The 12,228-nt window shown below is 34.9% G+C and overlaps 1 protein-coding gene across 1 annotated transcript; it reads right to left on the reverse strand.

Annotated features, from left to right (window-relative positions):
* Positions 1-15: 15 nt before the first annotated feature.
* Positions 16-8,747, reverse strand: LOC145215206 (transcriptional repressor p66-beta-like). The gene is made up of 16 exons (XM_080083881.1): positions 8,621-8,747; positions 8,447-8,561; positions 8,324-8,370; positions 8,204-8,258; positions 7,796-8,060; positions 7,214-7,321; positions 5,799-5,864; positions 5,636-5,725; positions 5,314-5,473; positions 4,906-5,006; positions 2,918-3,058; positions 2,708-2,789; positions 2,441-2,634; positions 1,999-2,136; positions 640-757; positions 16-396 (listed from the first exon to the last, which is right to left on the reverse strand). The coding sequence occupies exons 2-16, from the start codon at positions 8,545-8,547 to the stop codon at positions 290-292; spliced, it is 1,773 nt and encodes a 590-aa protein (XP_079940007.1). The 5' UTR covers positions 8,548-8,561; positions 8,621-8,747; the 3' UTR covers positions 16-289.
* Positions 8,748-12,228: the final 3,481 nt, after the last annotated feature.

The raw sequence follows: 12,228 nt of genomic DNA on the forward strand, positions 1-12,228 counted from the left end.
ATAAATTACGAAAAGTTACGAATGATGTCTCGTTTATTCTTGAGTTTGTTAAATCACAACGATTTTACACACAAAGTTACACAAAAATATTTTACAAACGTTTGGGACCAGACAAAGTATAGAAAACAGTTTTAACAAATCTGATGCCGATAAAATTCAAGCATAGCCATCATGACAAACAATATAGTTTTTTACGTCATTTACAAGCGTCTACCCGATATATAAGAATTTGGTCGATCATTTGTTAATGCATTTCTTAACTTCAAATGACATCAACTTCGTCATTTTGTTATTTCCATTTTCCTTTGTTTTGCAACTTGGATGAATTGGAAGAAGGCGAGCCACGAGACGGAATTAAGTCCAGTAGGAATTGACGATCGACTTTTTTTGACGAACCTAAAATATAACACAGTTGAAACAAACCAATCGGTTGAGGCAGGGAATCAATAAGGGGGATTCCGCCGAATGTATGAGGTAGGGTTTACACTTAACACAAGAGACGCTAAAATACATAAAGAGGACACAACTATTCTCAAAAGGATATACAAGAGATTACAAACATGCTCACAAATAAGTCCCACAAAATTAGTTTAATGTAGTTTGGATTATTACATAAACAGATCAAGAATTCACACAAACCTCCACTGGAATTAAACCCAAACTGAACTGGGGCCATTGCATTACGAATCTGTTGAGCAGTTGGTCGAAAGTTTGCTGCAAAATTTCTCTGCTGCTGTTGAATCTGCTGTTGTGCTCTCTAAGAAAGAAATATGTTATGTAAGGACAAATTAGCTGAGAGCATAATCAATCAACTAATATTTTTTTTTTTTTTCAGCGCCCAGAAATAAACATAATAATTTTGAGGAAAAAAACAAATCAAATTGTTGCAAACAAAACAGAGTGTATTTCTTTCTGAGAATCCAAATAGTGTTAAAGACACAGAATAATTAGGAAGTCAAATGATTCTTAACTTTCTCTCCCAATGTGTATACTTCTGGTTCAGCAGCCAAGCTCAATGACCTCTCAACAAGGTTTTTGGTAACATGCATTTCATTCTATATGTTTCCCAACACCATTTTGCGGGAATTACATACATATCCAAACACAATGTTACAAAATGTTTTCAAATACTTTACAATGCATCAACTAGAAGGGTGGTTTAGCACATGTTGCCATTGTACATACACTATAACATACTTTGAAATGTTAATATTTTTCCATAACTTATGTTCTATTGCATCACATAGTAGCCAGTGTTTTTGTAACCTTTGTAACACACATACAAACTTGTAAATATTGCAATTTCTAAAACAAACAACATCAAGTTTGGAACTATAAGTTAAAACATTCAATAAATATTCTGCTTAATATATCCAAATCTCATTCAATCGGCACCTACAAATGGTATTTTTTACAAACTGTCCAAATTTGATCGGAAATTAACCTAAAACTGCTATGTCTAACTTCTTCATATTTACCACACATACCATTAACTAAGAAGGACTGACATTTACTTTTTTAACTAGTTTCAGTTGGTTCGTGGCATTGTATAATGTTACTTATTTACAAATATTGACCTTTACAAATTTATCATGTTATTCAGTTAAATCTTATCAACTATGATCATTTTTAACTTTGTTATTTCCCGGCATTTTATACTGTAATTGTTTAGGAAATCAACTTGAAAAAGGTCATCACAGCTGCGTGTATCCGAAACTCTTTTTTAGGACACAGGTGATTGGAAATGTGCAACTTTGTCCACAAAATGGTACTGGTAGTATTTGTTGAATGCATTTCGATTGATCAAATGAACTTGTTACAGATGTTGACCCATAAAGTATCCAACTTGTTACTTTCGACCACAAAGGAGCCAACTCATCATCTTTGACAATATTACAAACAAACATGACTCATGGCCATGCAGGAGACAGAACTCAGACCAAATGTGGTCAATTTTTACAGGATTTGCAAAAATGTGAGATCCAACACTTCACAAACCTGCAAAAGTTGTTGATGATGTCTTAATTGGTTTTCCTGCAACTTCTTCAATTGCTCTTGTTGTTTCTGAAGTTGTGATGCGGCTGCTGCAACAGCGGCCTCCAGTGTGTCATTGCTACTAAGTTTTTCAGATGATTTCTATACATAAATACACAATAACAGAGTTTATTTCTGTAAGGGACTAAATCTTTTGTTTAAAGTATGGCTCTGTCTCAACAACACGTCGAACATATATTTGATCCTCATTTTTGAAATCTGCAGCGATACCCGTAATCAGTCATAACATAGCACAGACGGAAAATTGTGCCTTAAATTTTTATTAAAAAGCAAAACAAAGTAACAATGGCAAACATATGACAGAACATTGCTTTCTAGCCACACCGCAGCCTAATCCATTCCGAATGGTGTCAAGTTCGTGATAACCATTAAGTGCAAAATTTACCTGCTGTTGTTGCTGTTGTTGTATTTTTTGCTCAATTTCTTGCTCCTGTTGCAAAGCTTTAACAAAAGCAGTTTTCAGTCGGTTTGTGTGTTCAGCTTTGAGAGCTTTTTTTTGGTTGTTCATAACACACTGCAAACACATTACTTGGTCTCCCTCCTTATTTACCTTCCACAGAGGACTGAAATCCTTTTCACCTGCAGAAGTTGCCCAGTTTTTAACATATTGATATTTAATTTTTATATTCCTATTAACATAGTGTCAACCTACATTGCACACAAATAAATGGAGGCAGAACACTATCATCAGTCTTGCTGCCTTTACTTTGCAGTTGTTGGATTTTTGTAACAACCTGTTTGCAACAAATCATCATAATTAACACACATTTGTATATTTAATTGTTGAATTTCTGCCATGAATTTGTTAACATCAATATTTGAAATAATGGACTTTACAAATTTTTCGAAAACAAACTCTAACCTCTTCTAACCCCATCAGACATATAAACTCGTTACTGGCTGCACTAGGCAAAAACGTGATTTCTGGGGGTGGAGGCTTTGGTGGAGGAATTTCCAGGAGGGTCTTTTCAAGTTGTTTGCGAAGAGCAAGTTTGGCAGACGCCTGAAGCAAAACAAAACAAAAAAAATTTCATAATAATCAGCTTTAAAACTCTTTGAGATAACACATACACCAGCAAAAACAAGCACAGGGATGAACACAAAAATAATGCAAGAAAACTAAACTGAAAAGATAACTTTCCAAAATGTTGCCAATTTATACATACTTTGTCCTAATTTGTTTGACAAAATGGAAAAGAAAAATTAGGTTTAAAGGACCAAATAGTTTAACCTAAATGTGAAGTGTTATATTTTTTTTACATTTTAAACTAGGGTTGCTTTAGCCAGAATATTAATGGTCAATATTGATTTTGAAATAGCTTAAACTTCTGCATCATCTTAATGATCTTTTTATGCTGGTTTGACAAAGCACAGTGGATCAATTAGCAGGTTTATTTTTAAGAAAGTATTAAAATATGCAACCTTGCATTGAAAAACCTTGTTTTAAAACAGTTAAAAACTCAAAACTCAAATATTACTGCATACAATGACAAAATATGAAGGTATGTTGTCGAAAAAAGCACCACCAAATGTTCTGAGCTGAGTTTCTCAATAAACAAATGTTGATATGCAATTAAATTTGGCAGTGAGGTGGCTATGCCAACAATGAACAAATTTGTTTGACAACAATGTTTTTGCTGAATGCATTGAAGTAAAATATATGGTTGAACAAGTTTCTTTCCAAATTAAGAAGCCATGTTGTGAGACAGATGCAGCATACTGTTACCAAATCGCATGTGCACATGTGTGGGGACCCATTAGATCAGGGGTGGCCACCCAACCTTTCCGTTTTTGGGGGTCAAAAAATAGAAGAAAAATCCGGTTTGGAGGTTCGGTAGGAGGCAGAAACCGGCTATAACCGGTTTGAAACTGGAATTTTCCAGCAAAAACCCACCGAAAACCGGATTTTTCTTCGATTTTTTGACCCCAAAAAATCGAAAACAGTTTCAAACCGGTTATGACTGGTTTCTGCCTCCTACCGAACCTCCAAACCGTTTTTCAAAATTAAAAATTTGGACCCGATTTTTGAAAAAAACCTAAGGCTATACGCTGCAATGTACCAATCAAAAAAGTATGAAACTACAGAATCATCTGCTTTAGCCGTTTTAAAAATTGCAATTTTGGGGGGGGGGGCTGTGGGTGAACCGAGGGATCAAACAGGGTCAAAATTCACATGGACCATCTTTAGACCAATATCTATAATGTGTGTAAATTTGAAAAAGTTTGAACCATTCTTTCTTGACCAAAACGTGGGAACAAATCCACGTTAGACGGAAAAAAGAAAAAAAATATAGACAAATACAATATGTGCCCCCTCAGGGGAGGGGACCCATAGTTAACTTAATGTGACAAAATGTTTTCAATGCACCAACCAACAAATAATCCTTAGTTATGTAATTTAGTAAGTACAGCTATTAAAAAAGTTCATGTTGTGGGGGTCTGTGGGTGAAGCACTGGGTCAGGGTAAGTGCACAACTACAATATTTGTAAATTTGAGTTGGAATGGACCATGTTTCATTGACCAAAATGTCAGTATTTGGAAAAAAACATGTACGCAATTGACAAAATGTAGTAAGACCAAAACAAATAAACAACTGTAAACTTCATGACATGGTATAACCAACTGACAGCATACCATAACAATTTGTTTTTACGAAAGCATTACATTGCTGTGTGTCATGCATGATGGAGGCATTACACTCAAAATATTAATCAAGTAAATTGCAAATGGTGTAAGGATGTAAAAACAGAGGACATTCCCATAGTAAACCTTTTCAACCAATCTCACCACATCTGGTGACTATTGAGAATATTCAAAGTTTCTCTCATACTTTTTGCAACATTTCCTACCTGTTGTTGTTTAAATGTTTGCGCAGGACGTTGTTGCAGCAATTTTGATTGTTGCTGAAGAATTTGTTGCACTTTCGCAGATAAATCACCCTGGTTTCCAGCTAATAAATATTTGACAATATGTGTGCACAAAATTTGTTAATTGTTTCAAAATAATGAAACTTATTGAACATGCAATTGTGAAGCTAATAAACTTGTAGAGGAAAGCACCATGACCATCCCAATAGGGTTGCATCTATGTTTCTGTTTTAGACAATATATACCCATGTTTTTATATGTACCATTTACCATTAAAAAATTAACGTGGATTTAATATTTTTTATTTTGTGTCATAGTTGCTCATCTTAAGCAAAATAACATTGGAAACTCTTCTTGCAAGTATACGAATTTAAATCAAAACTTACTTACCAAGCAACAACTGAGCAGCTCCTGGAATGTTAATAGCAGGATGGCCTCGAAGCAATGCATTTGCATCCCTTGAACCTCCACCTGCTGCAGCCACTAGTTGTGGCATCTGAAGCATTGCTGCCATTGCATTTCTGTTCGCCTGTGCTTGTGCTGATGAACTCTACAAGACAAAGCGTACAAGCATTTACAGGGCACAACATCAAGAAACATGGGTGGGAAGAACTGAATTTATGTCCTGATCACTCTGTCATTTCCATTTGCTTTACTCCAATTTTAGTTTGCTCCTTAAACAAAACTACACAATACAAGCAAACCTTCCAACCTTTGAGAAGTTTGATGACGATTGAGAGGTTTTAAGAGAAGTTTTTTGATTTTGTTGGTTGGTTGTTGCTGATTGACCAGATTTGATAGGCTGAAATTTCATATTTTGTTATTTAAAGTTTTGACAAAATTACAAATTCTTCCCTAAAACAAAAAAATCTTACCTGATTCGCTGATCGGTGTTGCGTAGCATTGCTTGTTGATTGTAAACTTTGGTTGGTGGCTGCAGGCTGCAAAATATCATGTTTTACCAGAAGCACGAAAGTCATTTTAAAAAATTGTTTTGTGGGGAAACATAAAAATACCTAGGAAGGTTGCTTTCAAATATATTGCCAATTGATATATTCTATATCCTATTTAATGATTTACCATATACTGCATTTGACCTAACATGATTGAGTGCCTGCATGTGTGTATATATAGATAAACTAGAAATTTACATGTATATTGCCAAATTACGTGATCTATACCCTACTTAACGATTTACTATGTACATTTGACCTGCTAATCTTTAAAATACCTTACATTGCACCAAACAACAAAACATTAAACTTCTACATTAAGTACTTTGGTCAGTACAGCTGTTTTAAAAATTTCACGTTTTGGGGGGCTGTGGGTGAACTGAGGGATTAAACGGGGTCAAAAATCACATGGACCATCTTTAGACCAATATCTATAATGTGTGTAAATTTGAAAAAGTTTGAACCATTCTTTCTTGACCAAAACATGGGAACAAATCCGCGTTAGAAAGAAAAAAAAAATAGACAAAAACAATATGTGTCCCCTTCAGGGAAGGGGACCCATAATTAGTAACAGTATTGTAAGATGACAAAAGTGTTCTGTCAGTTTGTGGTAAATCCCTAAGTTGCTATACCTAACAAGAACAACAAACTAAACCAACGTTTCATTTGCTGTCTCACATTTCGCACATGTGTTTCTTTACAATGTTTTTAAATTGGAATTTAATTAAACCCAGTTTTGAAAAAAAACATGTGCTTGGGCAAATAACTACTATGAGACAGAGGCTTTCTCTTACCCTTTATTCTCAATATACTTTTTAGGTGATGGCACCACACTAACAAAAGTTTTAAAGTGTGATGCCATGTATTTCAGTTGACTAGGTCTAATTTTTTTTAGATTTATGTTCAACATGTAACATTGCTTTGGGAAATCTCCCACTGGCAGATGTAGAGTAATGATTGTTTAGATTGGAGTACATATTATTTCATACAAACAGACACTTTCATTTTACTTAACAACAGTGTTCTTCCCATTTTCAATTTTAACAAACTGCCTTTAATAATACATCACATCACGGGTAACAACTGCTTTGAGACAAATATTATTAAATTGAAGGAGGTTTAAGAGGAAAAAGAAAAACATTATTAATTCAAAAACAATGTTGCAATCATATGTGCAATGTGTGTTCTTATTAAAAACTGTTTTACTGAAAAACTCCTATGACCGATTGCACCACACCCAAGACAGTATGCTGCCATAGCATTACCTTTTGTGCAGTGGTATAAGTGATGACCTAGTTGTAAGAGAGTGATTAAAAAAATGTAAAGTTGTACCAAACCTTTTGTGTCTGATTCTGTCGAAGTTTTTTCAACAGAATTAATTTTGCTTCCTCCTTCCTCAAATCATCCTGAAACTTTTTGATTTGGGTGGTTTGTTCACTTCGAAGCTGGAACAAACCCAAACTATCATTATTTTATTTACCTTTTCATTATTGATAAAACTTAACAAAATGTTGAGAAAAAGCATCCACAGTTGTACAACCCTAAATTGGTGGTCACCATAATTGCACCAAGTGTGACAGATCTACACCACATATTGTGGTACTTCTACTGAATTGCCTCAGGCATCGCCCAGTACAGCAGTTTGTTTTAATACATGTATCCATCAGGATGTACACACGAAAGCATGTCAAACCGGAATTCTACTGACCCAGTATAATAATTTAATGTATGCTGCTTATGTAATTCACCCATTATAAAGATTGCACAACACAATGTAATCATTGCATGCATAAAATATAAAACGACTAATATTTTGGAGCTTTTTAGCACCATACATATGTAAGACATTAATGATGTGACTTCATTTTCAAATTTAACACACTATTCAGGTTTAGTTTTCAATACCACACATTCCAAACCTTCTTGATTTTCTCCATTTCATTGTCCTCATTTTCTTTTCCATTTTCCTCATCACTAAGAACTATCACTAATTCGTCAGGAACTTTGCTCTCACTTAAGTCCACCGGTGTTTCAATTGAAATCATTTCCTCCATCCCCTGAACTGGAGGGGTTGGTGGAAACCCAGCATCGTCATTTGTCCCATGTTCTTTGAGCTTCCCATCAGTAGTTGGCAATTCAGACAAATCAACAACTATTTCATTTGCATCTTCATCAATAGTACAGCTATACACAATGTGGTCACCAATAAGACACAGAACGACTAACACTTGTTTGAAGAAAATATTAATATTTTTGTAAAGTGTTTGTGCATTATGATGTCTCATGTAAATATTTATACATGTTCGAAAACTTTCCAAAAAGTTTACCTGGGGGATTTTTTATCATTTCTTGCTTCCACATTTTTTACACTTTTAATTTCATCTGCAAAAAAAACATTTTTCAATTAATTTTTGCAAGTTACAAGATGTTGAAAAAAAGAACCTAACCATCAAAATTTTCATCCAACTTCGCAATTTTATCTGGAAGGTCATTTCTAAAACATAATATTGAGTTTAACTATAAATAGCAAATTTATGAATAGTAATGAGTATGAGATATAGTATATTTACATATTCGATTCTTCTGTTGATTTACGTTTGACGGCTGACATACGTTCCTCTAAAGTTTTAGCATCTTCATCAGTCTCCTGATGGCCATCAGTATTCATCATCAATTTAACAATATCTTAAATAAAAAAATTGTGAAAAACAAACAAACTAGTGTTTCATGTCAGGGGTACTTACATGATAAGAATCTCTAAAACACTTAGAGTAACTAGAATGGTGGCTTAGCACATTTTCCCATTAGTCATACACTATAACCTACTTTGAAACATTGACATATTTTCAATACTAAGTTTACATTGGGTCCCACACCAAAAAAAAAAAATTTTGATCATAAGATTAAAAAAAAAATTGTGGTAAAAAAATTGTAAAACTGTGCCATATTTATCCACCTTTCATTATAATTGTGAGGGATATATATTTGATGGATACATTTAGTATGGTACCAATATTTTTGTGGCCTGTTATAACATAATTGTTTTTGCAAGCAAAAACCAATAGGTCCCCACCCACAAATATATTTTGAATTCGTAACAGGAAAATGGTGCATGCATATGGTAGGTAAGAATTTGAACTGCGCAGATGACATTTGTCGTATTAAAGAAATATTTAGAAACTTTTGTTTTGTAACAGTCACAAAATCAGCAAGAAAACTGACATAGGAGAAGGAACACTGGCGAATCATAGCAAATAAACTACTCAAGTAAGCTTGTGTAGAAGATTTTTATAAATCAACTAATTTCATCAAATGTTATATAGGGGCAACATTTTTTCCCGTGGCTGGGGTCAATGCTAAGTTCGAGACAACAGAGGTTAGCGTTGATGTTTCACGGTTTCATTTCCGTCAGCGATCATTGTCTTGTGGTGTGCGAATGTTGTTAGATAAAGATATGGCGCCGATCGTGGCAGGAGGGGCCTGTAATTAACCGCCATAAGACGCAAAACTGAGTGATACAACAATTGTATAACTAACGTTTTTAAATGATCTACAAACATATCTTAATTGCACGGTGCAAAAAGACTGCCTGATAGCACGTCCAGTTATGCGCGAGGCCAAGATATTGGCTTTTCAGTGGGCAGGTTTGCGCTTTTCGCGCCTAATTGGGCTTTTTTTGCCATGGAATTGCGCGTTGTTTTCATGAGGTGGAAAATGGATGAGTCCAACTATTTAAACTTTTAACAAAGTTTCAACATTTTTTTCGTTAATAGCCCTTTGTTTGTTGAATTATGATTTTCAATCCGCACATAACGTTCCCTGGCGCCGTTAAGTTTCTACATACCAACAATACAATTGCTTAGCTGGTCTTTTTATGTCCAAAACCTGTTCTGAAACAGTTTTATTAACGCTTTCAGTTTGAGAAGTCATGTTACACAGGTGTAACAAATCGTGCTGCGTTGTTGCTCTGCGTTTCGAAACACGAATAAGTTGACCTACATTAACGTTTTCAGCACAATATAACTAACATCATAACATCTTAATTCCAACCAGTGAGAAAATGGTGACAACTGCGTTCATGCGTGAAGCAAAGGCATTTTTTTCCATGTGCCACTATCGTCAATCACTCCCATTGCGTCAGCTGTGCACTGAGCGAGCACAAATTTGACAAAAGACAGCATGGAGTCGAACTATTTCAACTTTTAACAAAGTTTCAACATTTTTTTCTTAATAGCCCATTGTTTGTTGAACTATGATTTTTAATCTGCACATAGCGCTCCCTGGCGTCATTAAGTTTCTACATACCAACAATACGATTGCTTAACTGGGCTTTTAATGTCCAAAACCTGTTCTGAAACAGTTTTATTAACGCTTTCAGTTTGAGAAGTCACGTTACACAGGTGTAACAAATCGTGATACGTTGTCGCTCTGCGTTTCGAAACACGAATAAGTTGACCTACATTTACGTTTACAACGCAATATAACTAACATCAGAACATCTTAATTCCAACCAGTGAGAAGATGGTCAAGTGACGACTGCATTCATGCATAAAGCAGAGCCATTTTTTCCACGCACCACTATCGTCAATCACTCCCATTGTGTCAGCTGTGCACTGTGTGAGCATAAATTTGACAAAAGACAAGATGTAAAAACATATTTGGGGCTGTAAGAGTAATTACTCAGCCGATTGCACTGAAATTTTTAACGGCCAACAAGGAGCACCCTATCCACAGCTGTTTAAATTTCAGCAGGTTAAGTCTTGTGTTTCTGACCTCATTAACATGTGAACAAAACAACGAATATTTGGGGGTAAAGGGGTGAAAATGGATATATACAACTTCAAGTTACAAAATACTTTAAAATATGCTGCAATGTACCAATCAAAAAAGTATGAAACTCCAGAATCATCTGCTTTAGTAAGTATAGCCGTTTTAAAAATTTCACATTTTGGGGGGCTGTGGGTGAACCAAGGGATCAAACGGGGTCAAAATTCACATGGACCATCTTTAGACCAATATCTACAATGTGTGTAAATCTCTAATATAAATTTGAAAAAAAAGAACCATTCTTTCTTGACCAAACCGTGGTAACAAATCCGCGTTAGACGGAAAAAAGGTAAAATACTCGATCCAGCTTATTTTCAAGTTTAACAGACTTCCAGCGAAACAAGGACAAAGAAAAAAAACTTTTCGTCTAAATAAAATTAAATCTATTGTATTCTACTATCTATCTTTCTCTCATTCACCATTCACCGAAAAAAATCGAAAATCCTATGAGTGATACGATGAATTCTGTCATCTAATAAATTTTGTTACCGGCATTTAAGAAATTATTATCTATTGGATAAACAGAAATATGTACTGAAGTCAAATGGGTTTGTTTATTTCTGTGGTTAAAATTGTTTTTGATATCTTCAAGTTGGCACTTATTTGTTGAAAAATGCTTCGCTTGCATTTTACAGCGTGCAACAATGGAGAATTTGTTTCATGGTGGAGCTATACAATTACTTTTTTAGCGTTTATATAAATGGAATAAACCAAATTACCAAAAAGTTACACTTTATCCACAATTTAATGATTTCAGTCCGTTTGCAATAAAACATGTAGGCAGTGGCGGCTCGTGCCTAAAATTTGTGGGGGTGCTGCTCCAAATTTTAGCCTTTATTGAACATATATAAGTTGGCAATATATAGACAAGCTACATTTGTAGAAATACAAATCTTAATTAGCAACTCCATTGTGACCTAATTTTTGTTACGCAATAATGTACACGAGTGTAAACAGCAGACGGTATCATTGGGGAATTTTGTTCACTTGCATGGCGACGGGCCAAACACAATAACATGCAGTAATAATGTGGCACAAAAACACAGATTTGAAACGAAGCGATTGTAAATACGGTAAAACACAACAAAAATATAAAAAAGTAATAGTAAGAATAGTTATAAATGAGTCGAAAAAGGTCGAAATATTTCAGTTAGACAACATTAAAAAAATGGCCATGTTGTAGCGGCCTCTCTCACTACCGTTATCGTGTGCCTTCGTACTACAGCGAACCGGACAGATTGCCTTCTTTCTCTGACTCTCGTCTTATGCGGCGTATTCACTCATTGTGTTATTCTATTACGATGTACCTCGAATAAACACCTCGCTACATTTGGTGACCCCAAGCGTGCAAAAACGTTATTTTTGCATTATGACAGAAGCCACAAACTCAGAGAACGCTGTAGCAGTAAAGTTTCCCACGTTTTGGACAGCTCAGCCACGAGTTTGGTTTCAGCAAGCGGAGGCACAGTTCGCTCTAAAAAGCATTGCAGGAGATGTAACGAAGTACTATTATGTCGTTTCGGCT

The sequence above is a fragment of the Phallusia mammillata genome, chromosome 1 (genome assembly GCF_965637545.1).
Source record: "Phallusia mammillata chromosome 1, kaPhaMamm4.hap1.1, whole genome shotgun sequence".
Classification (NCBI taxonomy): domain Eukaryota; kingdom Metazoa; phylum Chordata; class Ascidiacea; order Phlebobranchia; family Ascidiidae; genus Phallusia; species Phallusia mammillata.

What these genes read in the sequence shown, in the direction of transcription:
- LOC145215206 (XM_080083881.1), bottom strand. Translation starts at nt 8,547, where the DNA reads ATGATGAATACTGATGGCCATCAGGAGACTGATGAAGATGCTAAAACT. An exon ending in GACAGAATCAGACACAAAAG is followed by an intron (nt 5,865 to 7,213) that starts GTTTGGTACAAC and finishes GATATTTTGCAG; the next exon opens with CCTGCAGCCACCAACCAAAG. An exon ending in TGGGTTTAATTCCAGTGGAG is followed by an intron (nt 397 to 639) that starts GTTTGTGTGAAT and finishes GTTATATTTTAG; the next exon opens with GTTCGTCAAAAAAAGTCGAT.